Here is a 16788-nt window from a genome sequence, read left to right as displayed (position 1 = left end):
TAATAAGGCATAAAGAGGTGTATGTCAGGGGATTGTCTGCTGGGTCTCAACATGCAGCCGTGGTGGTTGTTCTCACCTCGGCTCCACTCTGCTGCCCAAATTCACAATTTCTGGCTCAAAAACAACAGACAAGACGACAGTGAGCACAAACCCAGACCCCAGGTCTCTGCAGAAACAGGCTGATGTCCAGACGTTAAGTCCACGTTACTACAATCTGTTATCCTTTAATTTGACATCAGTAAGCAACACCCTTCAAAGTAATCAGTCTCTTCTTATTGGTACATGTTGACTGAGGAGAAGAAAAAACCTTCATAACCACCGTTTGGGAATCCAGGCTCATTCAACGCAGCCTTGACTCGTTGATGTTTTGAAGTACATTTTGTGTTTCGCTTTTAGGTTCACCAACATCTGAAAAGGACACGGATAACTGGGGCATCTTAATTAGTGGAGGCGAGAAGCTCGTCTCCACTGCAGCCAATTTATGGATTAGATGATTTTTATTTTTATATAAAAGTATTACCTGCAGATGCTTCGAGAAAAATAGAATAATGTAGCATGGCTGGATTCAAAATTAAATTACTAGAGAGATTTTCTGTCTATATAGTCCTCTGCCCTCTTTGCTGTGTTTTTGTCTCTTGTCTCCATCTCTGTCTCCTGCTCCATCTCTCTCTAATATATTCAGTCTGTCACTTTGACGCTTTCCAAGGATAGCGCTGTGACAGAACTGTTCACACATGTGGGGTAGTTTAAACTCCTCCAATCTAAACCAACACCTACCTGAGCATCAAAAGAGAAACTAGAAAGTGCTCAGCAGTGTATAAACGCCTGCTGATGCTGAACAATTTACCTGACTTGAAGAACTGAAGCATTTGTTCTTTATTTCTCTTTTTTTTTTTTTAGGTTTAGATTTTTACATCAAAGCAAGACATGAATACAAATTTACAGTTGCCAAATATTGGATCATAATAGTTTTGGCTGAAAATAATCTTCTAAGATTAGTCTCATCAAATCATTGAGCCTATAGTCTGGTAATATCTAGTAACAAAGTGTTTTAAATCACAAAATATAGTAAAGAAATCAAAAAAGATTCCATGAAATTTGGTACAGATGACATCCATGACCCATCAAGATGATTTGTAATAACTTTGTTAATCCTTTCACTTTTCATCTGATGCCATCATCAGGTAAAAGTCCAATTATAATTATTATAATATAATTTGTCCAATATTTTGGTTCATTGTTTTCATAGTGTCATAGTGTTGCACTCGGCTGTTTACTCGTGTTGTTCTCTCCTGACTTGATCCCTGCTTGTGTTGTATCAGCTCTCAGATGTACATCGCTTCGGATAAATGCGTCTGCTAAATGAAATTGTAAATTGTTCACATAAAAAGTGACACAAATAGTTGTGTCATGAATGAAAAAGGAGAGCTAGAGAGAGAAGATGAAACCCTGACTCCTCTCTCACCTCCACGCAGCTGGCCGATCACTGTGTGAAGTGAGTGTCGATGTCTGCTTGTTACATAAAATGCACAGCCCGCCCTTATCCGCCGCCGGAAAGGTGCGTCTAATGGGCTTTTCCACCATCCGACAAACATGTCTGAAAGGATATACAGCTTCCTTTAGTTTTGTTGGTCTAATTGGAAGACATTTTAAACTAATTCAAGATATAATAGTCCAGCTTTTCCTGAGCTCCAAAACTTTATTGAGTTTCATGGTAAATAAGGCGTTTAACCTTGGTGGAAAACCTGAAAACTAACTCAAGTCAAAGTGGGAGCACAAAATGATTTCCAGTACAGTATAACAGCAGAGAGGAACTGCAAATACACATCAGGTCTCAGAAGGTTCGACTCGCAAGGCCAGTTAATCTAAATTTCAGATGGTCTCAGAGAGAGGAACCCATAGAGGCAGTTTATATAGGAGGTTTGATATTGACCTGACTAACTAGAGAAGTTACTAACAAGCTTCATGGGGATTTTGCTTCAGGCCTGGTGGGTCATTATTTTACTTCCTGCCTGAGGTGTCAGTCAGGAGAGGAATACTTCCAGAGAGTGGGCGTAGGGGAGGTTGTGCAGCACTTTGAGGCAGGTGAAATGAATTAAATCAGCGAATATGTGCTGAATGCACAGTGAATGAATACATAAACATCCCTCCTCGATTTATTATGGACCTCCTCAGACTTCACGATCATCCCCGGGTGAGAGGCGGCACGGTGAGTCGAGCCCTACTCGTATCTGTCCGTGCTCTCTGAGGAAATGGTGATGAGGACGTTTGTTTTTGGATGCTGGCTGAGGGCAGAGGCACTCAGACTCAAGGAGAATACTGATGAATATGAGACACAGGCTGAGTTTTATTACTGAGCTCAAGGCCTGTGATGATAAATCACCACGTTACCGCGATGCTTCACGCAGCTTCATGGCCGTGTAATTCAGTTAACCTGCGATAAAACACCTGCAGTCGTCGCAGCAGTGCAACAGACTGCTGAGACTGCAGAAATGTTTCTGAATTATTTGAGAGAAAATACTAAATGTAATTACTGATGGTAAAATAGGGCGTTTATCTTTTTGCTTTGTGATCTTGTGTCTTGTGTGCATACATGCTGGTTGTGTGTGTTCTTGTACTTCTATCTTTGTGAGGACCAGGTTGAGTTTTAGACCTGGAGAGTTAAAGTCAAAGGCCAGTTTGAGCATTAAGACCTGGTTTTATAGATAAGGTTAAGTTTAGGATTAGGTTATTGTACATTTTAGGGCTGCAACTAATTATTATTTTCATTATTGATTAATTAGATTAACTTGAAAGCAAAATCCCCATGAAGCTTGTTAGTAACTTCTCTAGTTAGTCAATATCAAACCTCCTATATAAACTGCCGCTGTGGGTTCCCCTCTCTGAGACCATCTGAAATTTAGATTAACTGGCCTTGTGAGTTGAACCTCCTGAGACATGATGTGTATTTGCAGTTCCTCTCTGCTGTTATACTGTACTGGAAATCATAAAATGTCAGTGAATAGTAAAAATTCCCCACAAGTTTCCAAGAGTCTAAGGTTGCATTTTCAAGTTGCTTGTTTATGGTCCAAAACATTGGAATTTATATTTAGTTTGCTATCACATAAGCTATGTGAGAACTGGGTGATGTTAACCAATTAATCCGGTTTAAAACCTGCAGTGCAGAACTTTTGTCTCCCCCCTTCTGGTAGTGAGAATAATTACAAAAACACTGTCGACACATGCCGTTATGACATCTGCCGACCGTTGGTCTCACTCAGCCAGCAGCTCCGAAAACATCGGAGTAAATTTCCAAATTGGCGTTATTTGGATAAACTTACCACATACTGGGAATCTGTATGGTTACTTTATCACCTGAAAAAATATTAAAACATATTAACAGTCCAACAGCAAAAATTACAACAGCTTTTAGCCACGTATATCCAGTATGCCTTGCAGTCTGATGAAGAGACCTGAGGGCCGAGTCATCGGGATGCCAAACATGACGTAATTTTCCCAGCAAATCTGAGATGAAACCAATCATTGCTGGTTGATATAAAACGCATCAGTATCAGTGCGCCAACACTCGAATGTCATACCAGACACCAGATGTAAAAACTCTGTATATTGTGAAATACAGAAAGATTTATCTGGCAGTGATACACTTAATCAGTATTGTGTGAACTCGTTAAATGTAACAGACGTTAATTTATATGTAAAAGTCCTACACTGCAGCAAAAAAAGAAATAATAATAAAAGGTTAAAATAGCTGTCAATTAAACAGCTAATGGTTTCAGCTCTATGTGCTTTTTTACATGTTTTTACACATGTTTACATAAAAGATATACTATATCACCCCTGTTCACATACTTTTAGTCTGGTGCTGTTTTTCACAAAGATACTTTAGACAATATGTCCAACTTCATGACAATGTTTTATAATTTAACATGAAAGTGCCCCCATGCTCAAAGCCAATAACCTTTGGGCTGAACTTGAACGTCAGCTGTGAGTCAGAGTGTATGTTCACGTCCACCGGGATGGATGGTAGAGACCGGAAAGATTTCCATGTTTACGTGTGAGGATCCACGTCACAGGGCAAGGGTTGAGGGTTGAATACTTTGTTGACAACATAACAACATATCCAGTAAATGTAGGTTTAATCTCCTTGAAAGACAGACTTTGGCTGGCGTGAGGTGTCCCCAATTGCTTGACTTTCAGGCACTTCCATATTATGAGTCGGATATATCGGAGCTTTCGGAAAAATCTGTTTCTTAGTCGTAATTACAACTTGGACAAGCCGTAATCTCATAATTCCAATAATTCCAATGCGACATAAACGCTGCATTATTGCTAAATACCTCACTGATGCTTTTGTGCCAGAATGGGAGTAAATCCCTGCAGGCAGGTTTCAAAATCTGGTGGAGAGCCAGAGGACTGGAGGCTGTTGAAGCGGCAGATTAATGCTTGTGGTTTTGGATGAAATGTTCAGCAATCTCATGTGGGGGTTTGTTCTTGTTGTTGTTTTTGTTTGGGTGAACGCTTACTTTGCCAGTGTTGTTTATTTTAGTCAGATGGAAATGCTGATTCATAGAACTACAACAAAGAGACTGTTATGAGTGTGCAGCTTTCCCCTTATTACTGTAAGGTTTAGGATTAGGCCTATATTGTGAGTATTAACGTGTGGGAATTCATTTTGTCAATGACGTTCCTCATTAGTACAGACGTAGAATCGTGTGTGTGTGTGTGTGTGTGTGTGTGTGTGTGTGTGGTGTTAAAACATGGTTTTAGGGCAGGTAGATTCAGTTAGAGGAGAAAAGATGATAATCGTCTGTGATAACCTGGCTCTGAGCCTCAGGCAATGACTCAGACACACATACACGCAAATACAAACACACACACACACACACACACACACACACACAGAGTTCATCTACCCACCTGCTATCTGTTTCTTCTTTCCTGTCCTCCCTCTTTAACTCTGCCCGCTCCCCCACATCACATCACCTTTTCCATCAATACTCACATCTCTCTCACATCGACACACACACTCACACACACACACTCGTCCATTTCCTTTTGTCTCCCTCTTTCATGTTCTTCTTTCAACGGTCAATTTCCTCCTCGTCATCCTTGTCTCATTTTATGTTCTGTCTCAGTGATTACTTCTCTGTGAGGATGAAGATGAAGTTTTTTTTTTGTGTGTGTGTGTGTGTGTGTGTGTGTGTGTGTGTGTGTGTGTGGTCTGTGCTCTCAGGCGGTCCAGGCTCAGGGAAGGCTCTGCAGTGTGAGCGGATGGAGGAGAGGTTCGGCCTGCGTCGTGTCACCCTGGGTGACCTGCTGTGTAACGAGCTGCAGTCTCACAGCGACAGGGGACGCCACCTGCGGGACGTCCTGGAGAGAGGAGAGCCTCTGCCTGAGGTCAGTGTGGTGCTCCGGTCACACCGCCAAAGATTATGTGCCACAATCATGATGTATAGAGAGCTAAAGTGAAACTAGAACTCATTTATTTACTCATTTATCTTTACAATAGACAATAGATCCCAGGAAGAAATTTCGCTCAAGACAAATGACTGTAATCCTCAATGAAAGATTGTTTTCAATTACAAAAACTAGTAGAAGAGCAGCAGGTTGTGTCAGGACTTTGGCTCTTTGTTATGGGAACTGGATACCGATTTACAAGATGGTGCTCTGATCACTCAGCACATTTGCCAAAAAACAATTTAGTGTCTCTTTCTCTGAATCTGCTGACTCATCTGATACACACAGGCAATGCCCCAACAAAAAGGTTTTCTAGGCTCTGAAAACATTTTAGAAATGTTAAATCTTTACAGTTGTCTACAGGAAAGTGTTTTCCAAGTGAGTTAGTGGAAAAAAACTCAGTAAAAATGAACAAATACAGGAACTAAATGGCAAGAAGAACAGAGAAAAGGCTTCGATCAGCAGCTGCTATTCTGGCTGCAACTTGTTTCAAGCTTGGCGTTCTTCCCAAGGCAGCATCGAGAGGTTTATTCTGACGTCTCTCTAGAAATATATCACACTGAGAAACGATGTACAAGACAATAGAGCTGCAATGATTAGTCAATTAAATTGATTAGTGGATCATTGATTAGTGAAGGCATCACTGTAGGCTCTAAGAAATAGTAAATGCCTTTTTTTTTTATTTCACAGACCAAATGACTAATCAGTTAATTGAGAAAATAATCACAACATTAATGCATAATGAAAATAATTGTTAGTTACAGCCTTACAAAACAATAATGGGATGCTTGCTTTATGGAAAAAGAGTATTCGACATGTTGCCTTCGAGCTCAGTGACATATTAAATAAAAGAACAATATACAGTACATACATATACATATAATATGTATACATATATATATAATATATGTAGGGGGTGGAACATGCAAAAAACATGTAGTATGGAGGAATCACTAAGCCAAAAATATGTCAAGATAAGGTGATTAGACACAATATACAGAACTATATGAGCGTATATTACCTGAGGGGTTTAGATTAAACAAGAACCGATCCAAGTCTTTTCTGTGTTCTTTATGCCATTTAGTGCCTGTATTCATGCACAAATTGAGCATGTTAAATTCTCACATTTTTTTTTGCATCTGACGGCTCCCGTCCTTCTTCCTGAGAAATCTTTACAGTAAAATCTAAATAGAGAATTAAGTACAAGCAGAAAATCTGAGGACACAGATGTCACAGAACCGCCCACACTGTTTGATTGACAGGCGATCTCTGGACAGAGCAATGAGCTCCGGGCACAAAACTGAATGATAATAATTTTTAAAAGCAATCTTATAGCTTACCGTTTCTTAAAGACATGCAGCTGATGATGAAATTCAGTTAGAAATTGCTGAAAGACGCAGAAAGATAAAGCACACAACAGCTCTCAGGCTCAGAAAATACTGATAGACCATCTATAACATGTTTTCCTGCCTGGGGCCGAGTGAAATAAATAAAAGAGGGAGCTGAAATATTTAACAGTCAAGTGTTCTCAAAATGGCTTTCTCGGAGATTGCACATTACGCATACCAGACAGAGCTGGCATGGCCGTCTGAGTCTAGAAACCGCCACAGTAATTCACTGACAGACTGGGTAAACCAGATAAATTATCTACAACTCCAAACACTCCCAGAGGAAAACACATTTTCTGAGAAGTCGTAAACATGTTCATCAGGAACGAGGGGAAGAGTCGACTCCAGCCACACAAGCCAGGAGCCGAATTAAACTTCAGTCCAGACACCTGGTTGAGTTTTCAGATTATGGAAGATTTCAGCTCATTAAAATTCCCAGTGGTTATGTTAACAAGCTCACAATATTATGAAAACCGCCACTACTGTCATGATGGCCGTAGCCTGTTCAAACCGCTAATGTGTTTCCATAAGTTTAACTTTTATATTAAGCTTGAAGGCAACATGTCCAAGACTCTTTTTCTATAAAGTTTAATGAGCCGCTTCAATTGTCCACAGAGGACTGAGGGAGTCATACATTTTTAAAATCCTAAGCAGCACAAGCACTCTAAATAATACAATTATTTTTTTAATGCAATGGGACTCGGCACCAAGCATTTATTCATTATCATAATCACACATTTCAGCCATGCAGATAAGGCGGCTCTAGGGACGGCAGTCTTTTGTCTGTCAGTTGAACACTTCAGTCCAGAGTAAAATATCTCGACAATTACTGAATGGATTGCCATGAAATTCTGTAGAGACGTTCATTGCACCCAGAGGATGAATCCTACGACGAGTCTCATTAGTCAGAGTAACTGACAACACCTCTGTGAATGTGACAACACTAGCACTGCCTTGTTCACTCATTTACTATTCCTTACATAATGCACACTCAATAGTTTCCTCTATACTGAGCAGTAAATTGAGATTTTGGACACTTTTAAAACATCATTTTGCTCTCATCACTGAGAGATGTTGAGCTGCACAACTGTAATTTTTGTATCTGTAAAATATCAAGCTTTTTAAGCAGAGATGCCAAACAATTCCTGGTTACAGCTTCCCAAATTTGAGGATTTGAAGCTTTTCTTTCTGATACATGATAGGAGACTCGATATCATTGTGTTTTGGACTGTTGATTGCACCAAACAAAGACATTTGAAGACGTCACCGTGGGCTCTAATAGTTAGAACAGACATCTTTCACTACTACAGACACTTTATAGACCAAACAATTAAACCATCAATAATGAAAATCATCGTTAGTTGCAGCCCTAATAAATCAAACTGCACTCCTTCAAAATTCTGAGACTCAGACTCAGAAAATGACTGACAGTAAATATAGTGCACTATACAGTATAGTAAATAGGTTCATACAAATGTTTGCATGTTAAAATGCTACGGTAAGACGTCGTGCCCTAAAAGGTGCAACAAAACACAGGAGAGTGGGGAAGACGTCCATCAACCACAGTCTGTACAGCCCCATACAGTCCAAACAAGAGACTTATGATGGGTAATGAGGGGCTTAAATATTAATACTGTTAAATTAAATCATTTGCTAAGATAGCTAAAACAAAGGTCACATCATATTTACCAGCGGTTCATCCTCATCTGTTCCATTTACTCCTGTAAAAGTACGAAGTAGCAGGTAAATATTTTACTTCTCACCTTCCCCTGAAATATTTATATCATCCCAAGGGGACTTAAATCACATTATGGCATGACATGTGGCAGGTGGAGGTGACAAATTGTTATTTTCTCGTCCCCATTTTCCCCGATTCACATTTCTCATTACAGCTGCAGAGATTATGAACCATGATCCATTTTGCTGCCGGTGATTATTAATCCTCGGCGTCATACCTGTGGTTGTTCGGGTGCTTTTTTAATTGAACTGCTCGGTTATAGAGTCTGTGACATTTCACATCAAAATACACCCTGCCTATCACTCACGCACACATCCTGCTTCACATGTTCAGAGGCATGTGTGTGTGTGTGTTTGTGTGTGTGTTTGTGTACATCACTCTTATAAATGACCGTCAGTTTGAATGAGTCACAAATATTGATTGGACTCTACACGCAACAAATTTGAGAAGACATTTAGTCTGGCAGCGTGTTATTTACTCCGCCTGACAAACTGATGTCTGCTCACAATTTGTCAAACCTCACAGAAAATGATTTTTTTTTTTTTTTTTTAAACCTTTATCTGTCCACAGAGGATTTACTGATCGTGGATGTTTGTCATGTTCATAAAGTCACCACAGCCCGTTTGGTTACTTGGAAACACAACTGTCGACTAGTTGTGAAATGATTCAACTATTAATGGAGAATACATAATAGATTAATTGTTTAAAGAGTAAGACTGGCAATATTTTTTTTATCTACAACAAATCCTGAAAGACCAAAACCAACAATGACACATATTATCTGTGTATCCAAAACCTGATACATCTTATTCCTCTGTGCTGTAGAGCTTCATTGTTTTCCAAAAACTATTAAAAACAAATCATATTACATGGATGACATGTTCTTTCATTATATATCAATCCTCTGCTACTGTAAACACTCATCAGAGCACCAAATGTGTATTAATCCACAGCTGAAAATAGTCCCTGACGACGAATAGAATAACTATTTACTTCTGTATGAGTAACGTTTGCCAAAAACTACAGTGTCCAGCTGTTTTTAGCAAATACTGAGCCCTTTTTAAAAAATATATATTTGTGACCAGTTTATATAGATGTACATTTATTGTGTTGGTTTTGGCATTTTCATGGCAACAAGAAAAACATAGTATAATGCCAGGCTTATCCTAGGGGACATATCATGCTTTTTGTGAGTTTCTGTTATTTTTATACTGTTATGATATTGGATATCTATGTTAAACATGGTCAAAGTTCCAAAATTTGAGGTTAACGTATGTAAAAATGCTCCCTGAGAGTCAAAAACCAGGGCTTCAACTGCTCTATTTGTAATGTTATCTCTACTTCCTCCTTGTGACGACATCAATTGTTCATGAATGCAATGAAGTCTTTGTTACTGAGGTTGTTCCACAGGTTGGTCGCATTGTCCACTCGCATATTTCAGATCAGATTCAGCCTCGGACATGTACAGATGTATGTGAGAAGTTTCCATTTCGAGTAAAAAATAAGAAAAAGAAGTGAAATCCTACTACTATTGTTTGTTTAGTGGGCTCATCTGGAGGGGGTCCTTAAAGAGACAGAAGCTAAAGCAGAACTTAGGGGCTGTGTAAAGGGCCAGAATAAAATAAATAAGGAGTTTTTGAACTGTAAATCATGCAAAGATATTCCAGTGGAGCCCCAGAATACAAATGTAGACCTGGAAATGTGCAGGATGATAGAACTTTTACATTCTGTTACATTTAAGCCTTTACCAAACAAGTTCACACAATGCTGATTAAGCCCATTTTTAATCTGGTGTCGGGTTCCCGCATTGGCTAGATGAATGCATACTACACAGGCTCTATGGGCAGAGCATGCCCACCAGAGACTTCCGCCATCCAAGCAGCTAACTTCCAGTTAGCTCTCTGCTAACTTGAATGGGGGTAAAATAATTTTAATTGTGCAGCTCTTCTAGACTTTCCAAATGTTATCAGACCAAATGGATCAAATTCTGATAGTGAAACGAGTCATGTCATCTGACAGCAGTGATGGACCAGACGTAAGCACGTGTCAACAGTGTTTTTGTAATTTCTCTCACTGCCAGAAGGGGGAGACAAAAGTCCTGCACTCCAGCATTAAGTGATTGATCAAGCAACAAAGCCAAATATTCATTGGCTCCAGCTTCTAAAATCTGCTGGATGAAGTTGTTAATCAACAACAGTGAGATTTCTAGCCTCAAAACTCTGTCTGATTGTAAGAAAACTGTCCATGTACAGTAAAAAAAACACTCCTCTTGTGCCTACAACCAAACCTGCTGATGTCAACACATTTCTCCTACAAAGACTAAAAAAAAAACTTCATTCTCAAGCCAAAAAACAAACCTGCCATGACAAGATTTGTGATATATTACTTCTTCACTAGATGCTTCTCTTGGATTTTTTTTACCCCTGTCTGTTGTGAAAATATGAAAACTGTCAGAGCCCGTCGATATTACACTTCTTTAGCCTGCAGCAGGAGTAGATAAAAGTCACAGATGATTTAATGCCTCTGTTAAGGAGACTTCAGCGCTGGTTGTTACTCATGTACGTTTCTCTGCCCACGTTTCCCCGAGCTGATCTGTGGACTGAGACAGACGAGTCACCAGGCCTGCTTCTCCCACCACCAACTTCTATCAGTTGAAATCTTGGAAAGAAAAGAGCAGCATAAAACACTCACAACAGCAGCAGTTCAGTGGATGAGCAGCTGCGTTTCACTCTAACCTGCAGCAACAATTGGACTCAGTTAGGGCAGCCGCCTCCGAGAGAAAGAAAAGATGAGACGAGAGATGAAAACCATTGACTGAAATATGTGTTGTTGAGCAGTGGAGAGTTTGAAATATAAATCTTTAAGAATATCTCCTGCCACCAGGAGCTGTTTGCAAGTCATTTATGTAACATTCAGCTGAACATAAACTGACTGTAGTGAGTTTAGTTCCAGTGAAATAATAATTTAACTGTACAAGCATGCACAAACTCTTTTATAAGATATATTATTCTTTAAAAAATATCAGAGATAAGTGATATTTTAAAGAGTCAGGCATTACATGTTTCTGCTGTGAGATATAATTTCTGAAGGAAGACATCCTTTAATTAAGTATTCGCCAATTAAGTGGAGGTGAATCAAACTTTGTTGTGTTTTTAAATGGAGCTAGTTTCTACCAAATAGATAGCACCGTATGAAAACTGTTCATAGCAAGGACTGTGGATTATCCAGAGTGACAGCAACACTGTTTCTGGGGTAAAAAAAAAAGATTTTTTTAAGTGTATTTTTTAATAATTTGAGTTCCACAAAAAAAAAAAAAAAATCCATTCACTTCCATTGTATTTGGGTTGGAGGAGTGTCTGCACGGCTTCACTGTTTGGCTGTCTGTTGTTGTAATTGTTTCTGAGTATCCTGCTTCTGCTTTGTCCGTCAAAGCACTTTGTAAACTTTGTGAACGTACATGAAGTCCTAATTTCGGTACAGCAGATCAAATCTTTAATAAAGCCGTAATGTGGCGTTCAATCATAAGCGGGGCCAGACGGTCACACTGATAGAATAAGTAACTGATGATCATCCATCAGAGATGAGAGCAGCAAAGTGCAGCGACATAAACAGTAGAACAGGAGCTCAGCAGTCTGTATGTAATTATGATATGAATTGTACACTATAGAAAGCTGTTACATAAACTAATTGCTGTGAGTTGAATTGTTCCTCGAACGCTTTGTTGAATATACAGTTTATAGAGAAAATATGAATGTGATTGTCTATTCTGTACGTGACAAAAGCAAGTCAGTTTCCAATTAAGTCAGTATTACAGGAAAATAATAGCACAAAGAAGCCAATAAACACAATATTACCCTCAACTAGAGACCCAAGTCTACTGGGGCTGCAACTAATGATTATTTTCATTATCAATTAATCTGCAGCATTTTCTTGATTTAATCGATCAATCATTTGGTCCATAAATTGCCTGAAAACAATGAAAAATCACAGTTTGTCAATCACAGCCCAAGGTGATGTCATCAAATTGCCTGTTTCAAACATACTGAATTTATGATTATAATGAAACTAGACCAAGAATAACAACAAATCCTCACAAATGACAAGCTAGAACTGTTTGATATTTTCTACTTTAAAGATCTGACTTTATTTCTAATTAATATTCCTCACACACATTCTTGTAATCAGGTCTGCATTTAAACTAGCAACCCCGCAGTCTCGAGCCCTACATACAGCATATAAACACATATCTAACTGTCAACACATATACTTGGATATACTGTATAAAAGGCTATTTATATACAGTAAATGAGCCCGTATGAATGCATATATGCATGACTGATTACTGCACAAGAAGGGCTGCAGGAGAAAAATGACCCAAGAGGCTCCTGATTAAACCGTCCAGTCTTTCAGTTCTCTGTTCATTATGTATGGACCCTGCTGCTTTGCATACTACAGACTACACATACATGTAACATGTAGCAGCTCTGTTATATTTTACTAGATCTATGCCAGAGAAAGTACCATGACCCACATTTTTCTGTATCAAGATAGAAAGGATAGAAAAATACTAGTTTATAATAAATTTAAACTAGATAAGAGCCTTTAAGATTAGGTAATAATACAGGACAGCCTTGAAGTGTACAGGAATGTAACAAATATAAGCACATGTTTATTCATATATGTTTGTGTTTACATGGTGACTAATGTTTGTATGTTGTGTGTGTGTGATCTCCAGGACACACTAATGGAGCTGCTGTGTGATGCGGTGGCGTCGTCGGTACGACAGGGGAAAGGTCTTGTGATCAGCGGTTTCCCCAGAGACCTGAGACAGGCGGAGGAATACGAGGCAAAGGTCAGAGCACCGGAGTGATAAGACAGAAACAGCAGGAACATGAATAAAAGAAGAAAAAAAAAGTGATCAACTATTAGACACAAGATGTTAAATGAGTGTAAAATGCGGAGAGAAGACAGAAGGAGAAGAAACGGTCGACTCATTTGATGCGTTTGACAGGCAGCGCTGACATCAGCGTGAAAACGTTAATTAAATGTGACTCATAGTGTTGATGCAGGAGTTTAACCAGAACAACCAAAAAGTCTGGAAATAATGGTAGAAAACGGGGTCGCAAGACAAAAAGAAATGACGTGTTCAGAAAGACAATGATTTGCTAAGGCCAGTTAAACAAAATGGGCAGAAATGTCTATTTTTACTGGTGTAAAGTGACAGTTTACAGACACGCTGACACAGATAGAACAGTGACATTTACTGTTTATTGAAAGAACTTTATCGGAGCAGAGAAAACCTACAATCACATCTCTGAACAGGACAGATGTTTCACTGCTGTCAGCTGGACTTGTTGCTAACTTTCCTCTCTCTGTGTCGTGTGTCAGATGGGGGATCCGGGCACAGTTCTCCTGCTGAACTGCTCACCGGACACCATGTCCAGTCGTCTGCAATGCCGCGGGAGATCCAGCTCCAGCTTCCATCCCGCATCAGACAGAGACCAGTACCAGAGGGCTGAGAGCTTTCACAGCGACAGCCAGCCGGTGGTAGCTCACTATGAACGCAGGAGGCTTCTGCACACGGTAAGATTGTCTGTTAAAAAGAGATTGTGTGTGTGTGTGAGTGTGAGTGTGTGTGAATGTTTTTCCTGTGCAAATCGATGATGTGGAGCATCAGACTTAACTCTAAAGGTTAGGACTTCAATTCCCACCGAGGCTTACTGCTCTCAGAGGAACAATTCTCCACTCAAATGAGAATTAACTTATTATTTATACCCAATTAATCTCATTCAAAACTCCATTTAAGAGTTAAACTTAAAACACATTTCTACAAAGTCCTTTTTTACCTTGTGTGCAGATAAAAGATAAAAACATCTTATTTTGGGACTCAAACAGATGCATTCTGGGTCCAAAGTCACCCAATATTTACCTCAATAGCTCCCATAATTTTTGTACATCATTCTGTAAGAAGATAGAAACTTAAGTGTGCGTATGATGAGATTGCTAAATAAAATATAGCAAATAATGATGGACCCATAGTACAAATGTGACTTAAATCAGGTTTCATGAGCTGTTTAAAGGAATATAATGCATTACAATTAAGTTTTTAATAGTTTTGTGCATACAAAAATGCCTGCATGGGATTACACAAACTAAGAAATGCTATAGTCAAAGAGTCTACAGCAATGCTACGGGCTCTGTGAGGCTGTACTATGGTCACACTAGCATGCTAACGGTGGTTACCATGTTATCTATCTTAGTTTAGAGCATTTGTTAATTAGAACTATACACAAAATACAGCAGAGGCTGATGGGAAAAAGGTTTGCAGGTGGTTTTTGGTACTAAAACAAAGTATTGGACAAATTTTGACGCTAGATGAAAAGTCAGGAGAAGAAAGATGAAACCCTACTGCTTGTTTGCAACCTTTGATTTAAGTGCCTTGATTTTTAATGTGATTTATAGGAAGTACCTTGAGCTGCATTTCATGTATGAAAGGAGCTTATACAAATGAAGCTATTATCATTATCCAGATGGTGAGATTTTTCATTCAAAAATGTCAACGTCATGGCGACGCTAGAAGAAAACATGAACATCTGTACAAACTTTCATAGTCATTTATTCAATAGTTGTTCAGATATTTCAATCTGAGCCACAAATGTTCTCATGGTGGCGCCAGAGGAAAAATCAGGACGTCTCCAAAAGTCAGTAAGATTCATATTCTGAGGATCGTGGATGTGTGTATAAAATTTCATGGCAATCCATCCGATACATGTTGAGATATTTCAGTCTGGACCAAAGCAGCGGACCAACAAACCACTGACATCCCTGGAGTCATGGTTAAAAATGAACATATCAAGTTTGTGCATAATCAGCCCTCTTTTCCAAGCTTTTACACAAAAAACAGTTACTACAGTCAGTGGTAATCTCTATCTCAGAGACTAGATAGATGTTGCCGTTAACTACAGTAGTGAGGGAAGGCTAAGCACACACTTCACTGACGTCCGATGACGTTTACACTGACACGAGGGTGAGTGGATAATCGCAGACTCTGTTCTTGGGGGCGAACTGTTCTTTTAAAATGAGCTGTTTTGAACGTTTAAATGCCACATCAGGTGTCGGAGTGTGTGTGCGTATGTGTGTGTGTGTGCTTAAATGTCACCACAGGTATTGAGGTCATCAGTCTGCTGTGAGCTCGCGGAGGTTGCGCCGCAGCAGACTGCTGTCCCCCAAGACGTGCACGTTAAGACTCTGATGGCTTTCGAAAGGCCTCGTCTCAACCGGTTTGTCTCTCCGTCTGCAGATTGATGCCGAGAGGTCGCCGGAGGAAGTGTTCGCCCAGATCTGCCAGGCGACGGATTCCTGTTCAACCTTCTGATTACTACAACCTCCACACCGCAACCCCACCCCCCCACCCCCACCAACATATTCTGCTGTCCTGGAGGTCCACCTGTAAAGACCCCCCCTCTCTCTCTCTCTCTCTCTCCCTCCCTCTCTCTGCCGTATCACTCCGAGGAGACTCGCCCTCATAACCTGCACCTGACATACAGTACGCTCATTGAACTCCAGTGGTATGCATGTCCCACCTGATGTTCCCAGCAATCAGTGAAACCTCTTTCTGCTTTTGACAATGACGAAGCGCCCGGTTGTCTGCTTCACCTACTTGCATTGTCTCTCTCTCTCTTTATCTCTCTCTCTCTCTCTTACATTGACCTCAATATATGCTGCCAACTGCCGGACCGAGGCAGATAACTGTACTGAGAAAATAGCATTCCCTGCTGTGACTGAGAGCATGTTTCTAGCTAAATGTGGGGGGAAATATCTCCATTTCCCCCGAGGAACTGAGAGAGAGTTCTCGCCTCGCTGGAAAGTGAAAATGTCAGTGTGTGTATGTGTGTGTGTTGAGTGCGTGTGAGTTCATGCTCTCCGGCACAGCATCGTGCTTTATATTGTAACAAGCATGCAAGAATTACAATCAAGCTTAACTGCCTTTTGAGCATTAACTAAAAAGCAGAAAAAGAGTATTTACGAATATTGCATTTGTATGTTTCCGAGCTCATCGTACAGGTTGTTTGAGTCTGGTATTTAACATTCAATAAAGCCAGTGCATTTGCTAAATGGAGTATTTTTCAGTGTGTGTTTTGGTGTTTTGTGTGTATGTGTGTGTGAGAGACAGAGAGAGAGGATGGGAAATGATCACAGCTGATC

The 16788-nt window shown here is 39.8% G+C and overlaps 1 protein-coding gene across 1 annotated transcript in view; it reads left to right on the top strand.

The window, feature by feature from the left end:
* ak5 (adenylate kinase 5) overlaps positions 1-16702 on the top strand; it is a 99922-nt gene extending 83220 nt beyond the window's left edge. The window contains exons 11-14 of the mRNA XM_042429036.1: positions 5234-5397; positions 13319-13435; positions 13972-14166; positions 15884-16702. Coding sequence (XP_042284970.1) covers positions 5234-5397; positions 13319-13435; positions 13972-14166; positions 15884-15958 — 551 coding nt within the window. The 3' untranslated portion in view covers positions 15959-16702. The remainder of the gene's footprint in view (positions 1-5233; positions 5398-13318; positions 13436-13971; positions 14167-15883) is intronic.
* Positions 16703-16788: the final 86 nt, after the last annotated feature.

Source organism: Thunnus maccoyii, chromosome 12, assembly GCF_910596095.1.
Source record: "Thunnus maccoyii chromosome 12, fThuMac1.1, whole genome shotgun sequence".
Classification (NCBI taxonomy): domain Eukaryota; kingdom Metazoa; phylum Chordata; class Actinopteri; order Scombriformes; family Scombridae; genus Thunnus; species Thunnus maccoyii.
The sequence above is the reverse complement of the archived record's forward strand: the minus strand, read 5'-3'. Positions and strand labels throughout refer to the sequence as shown.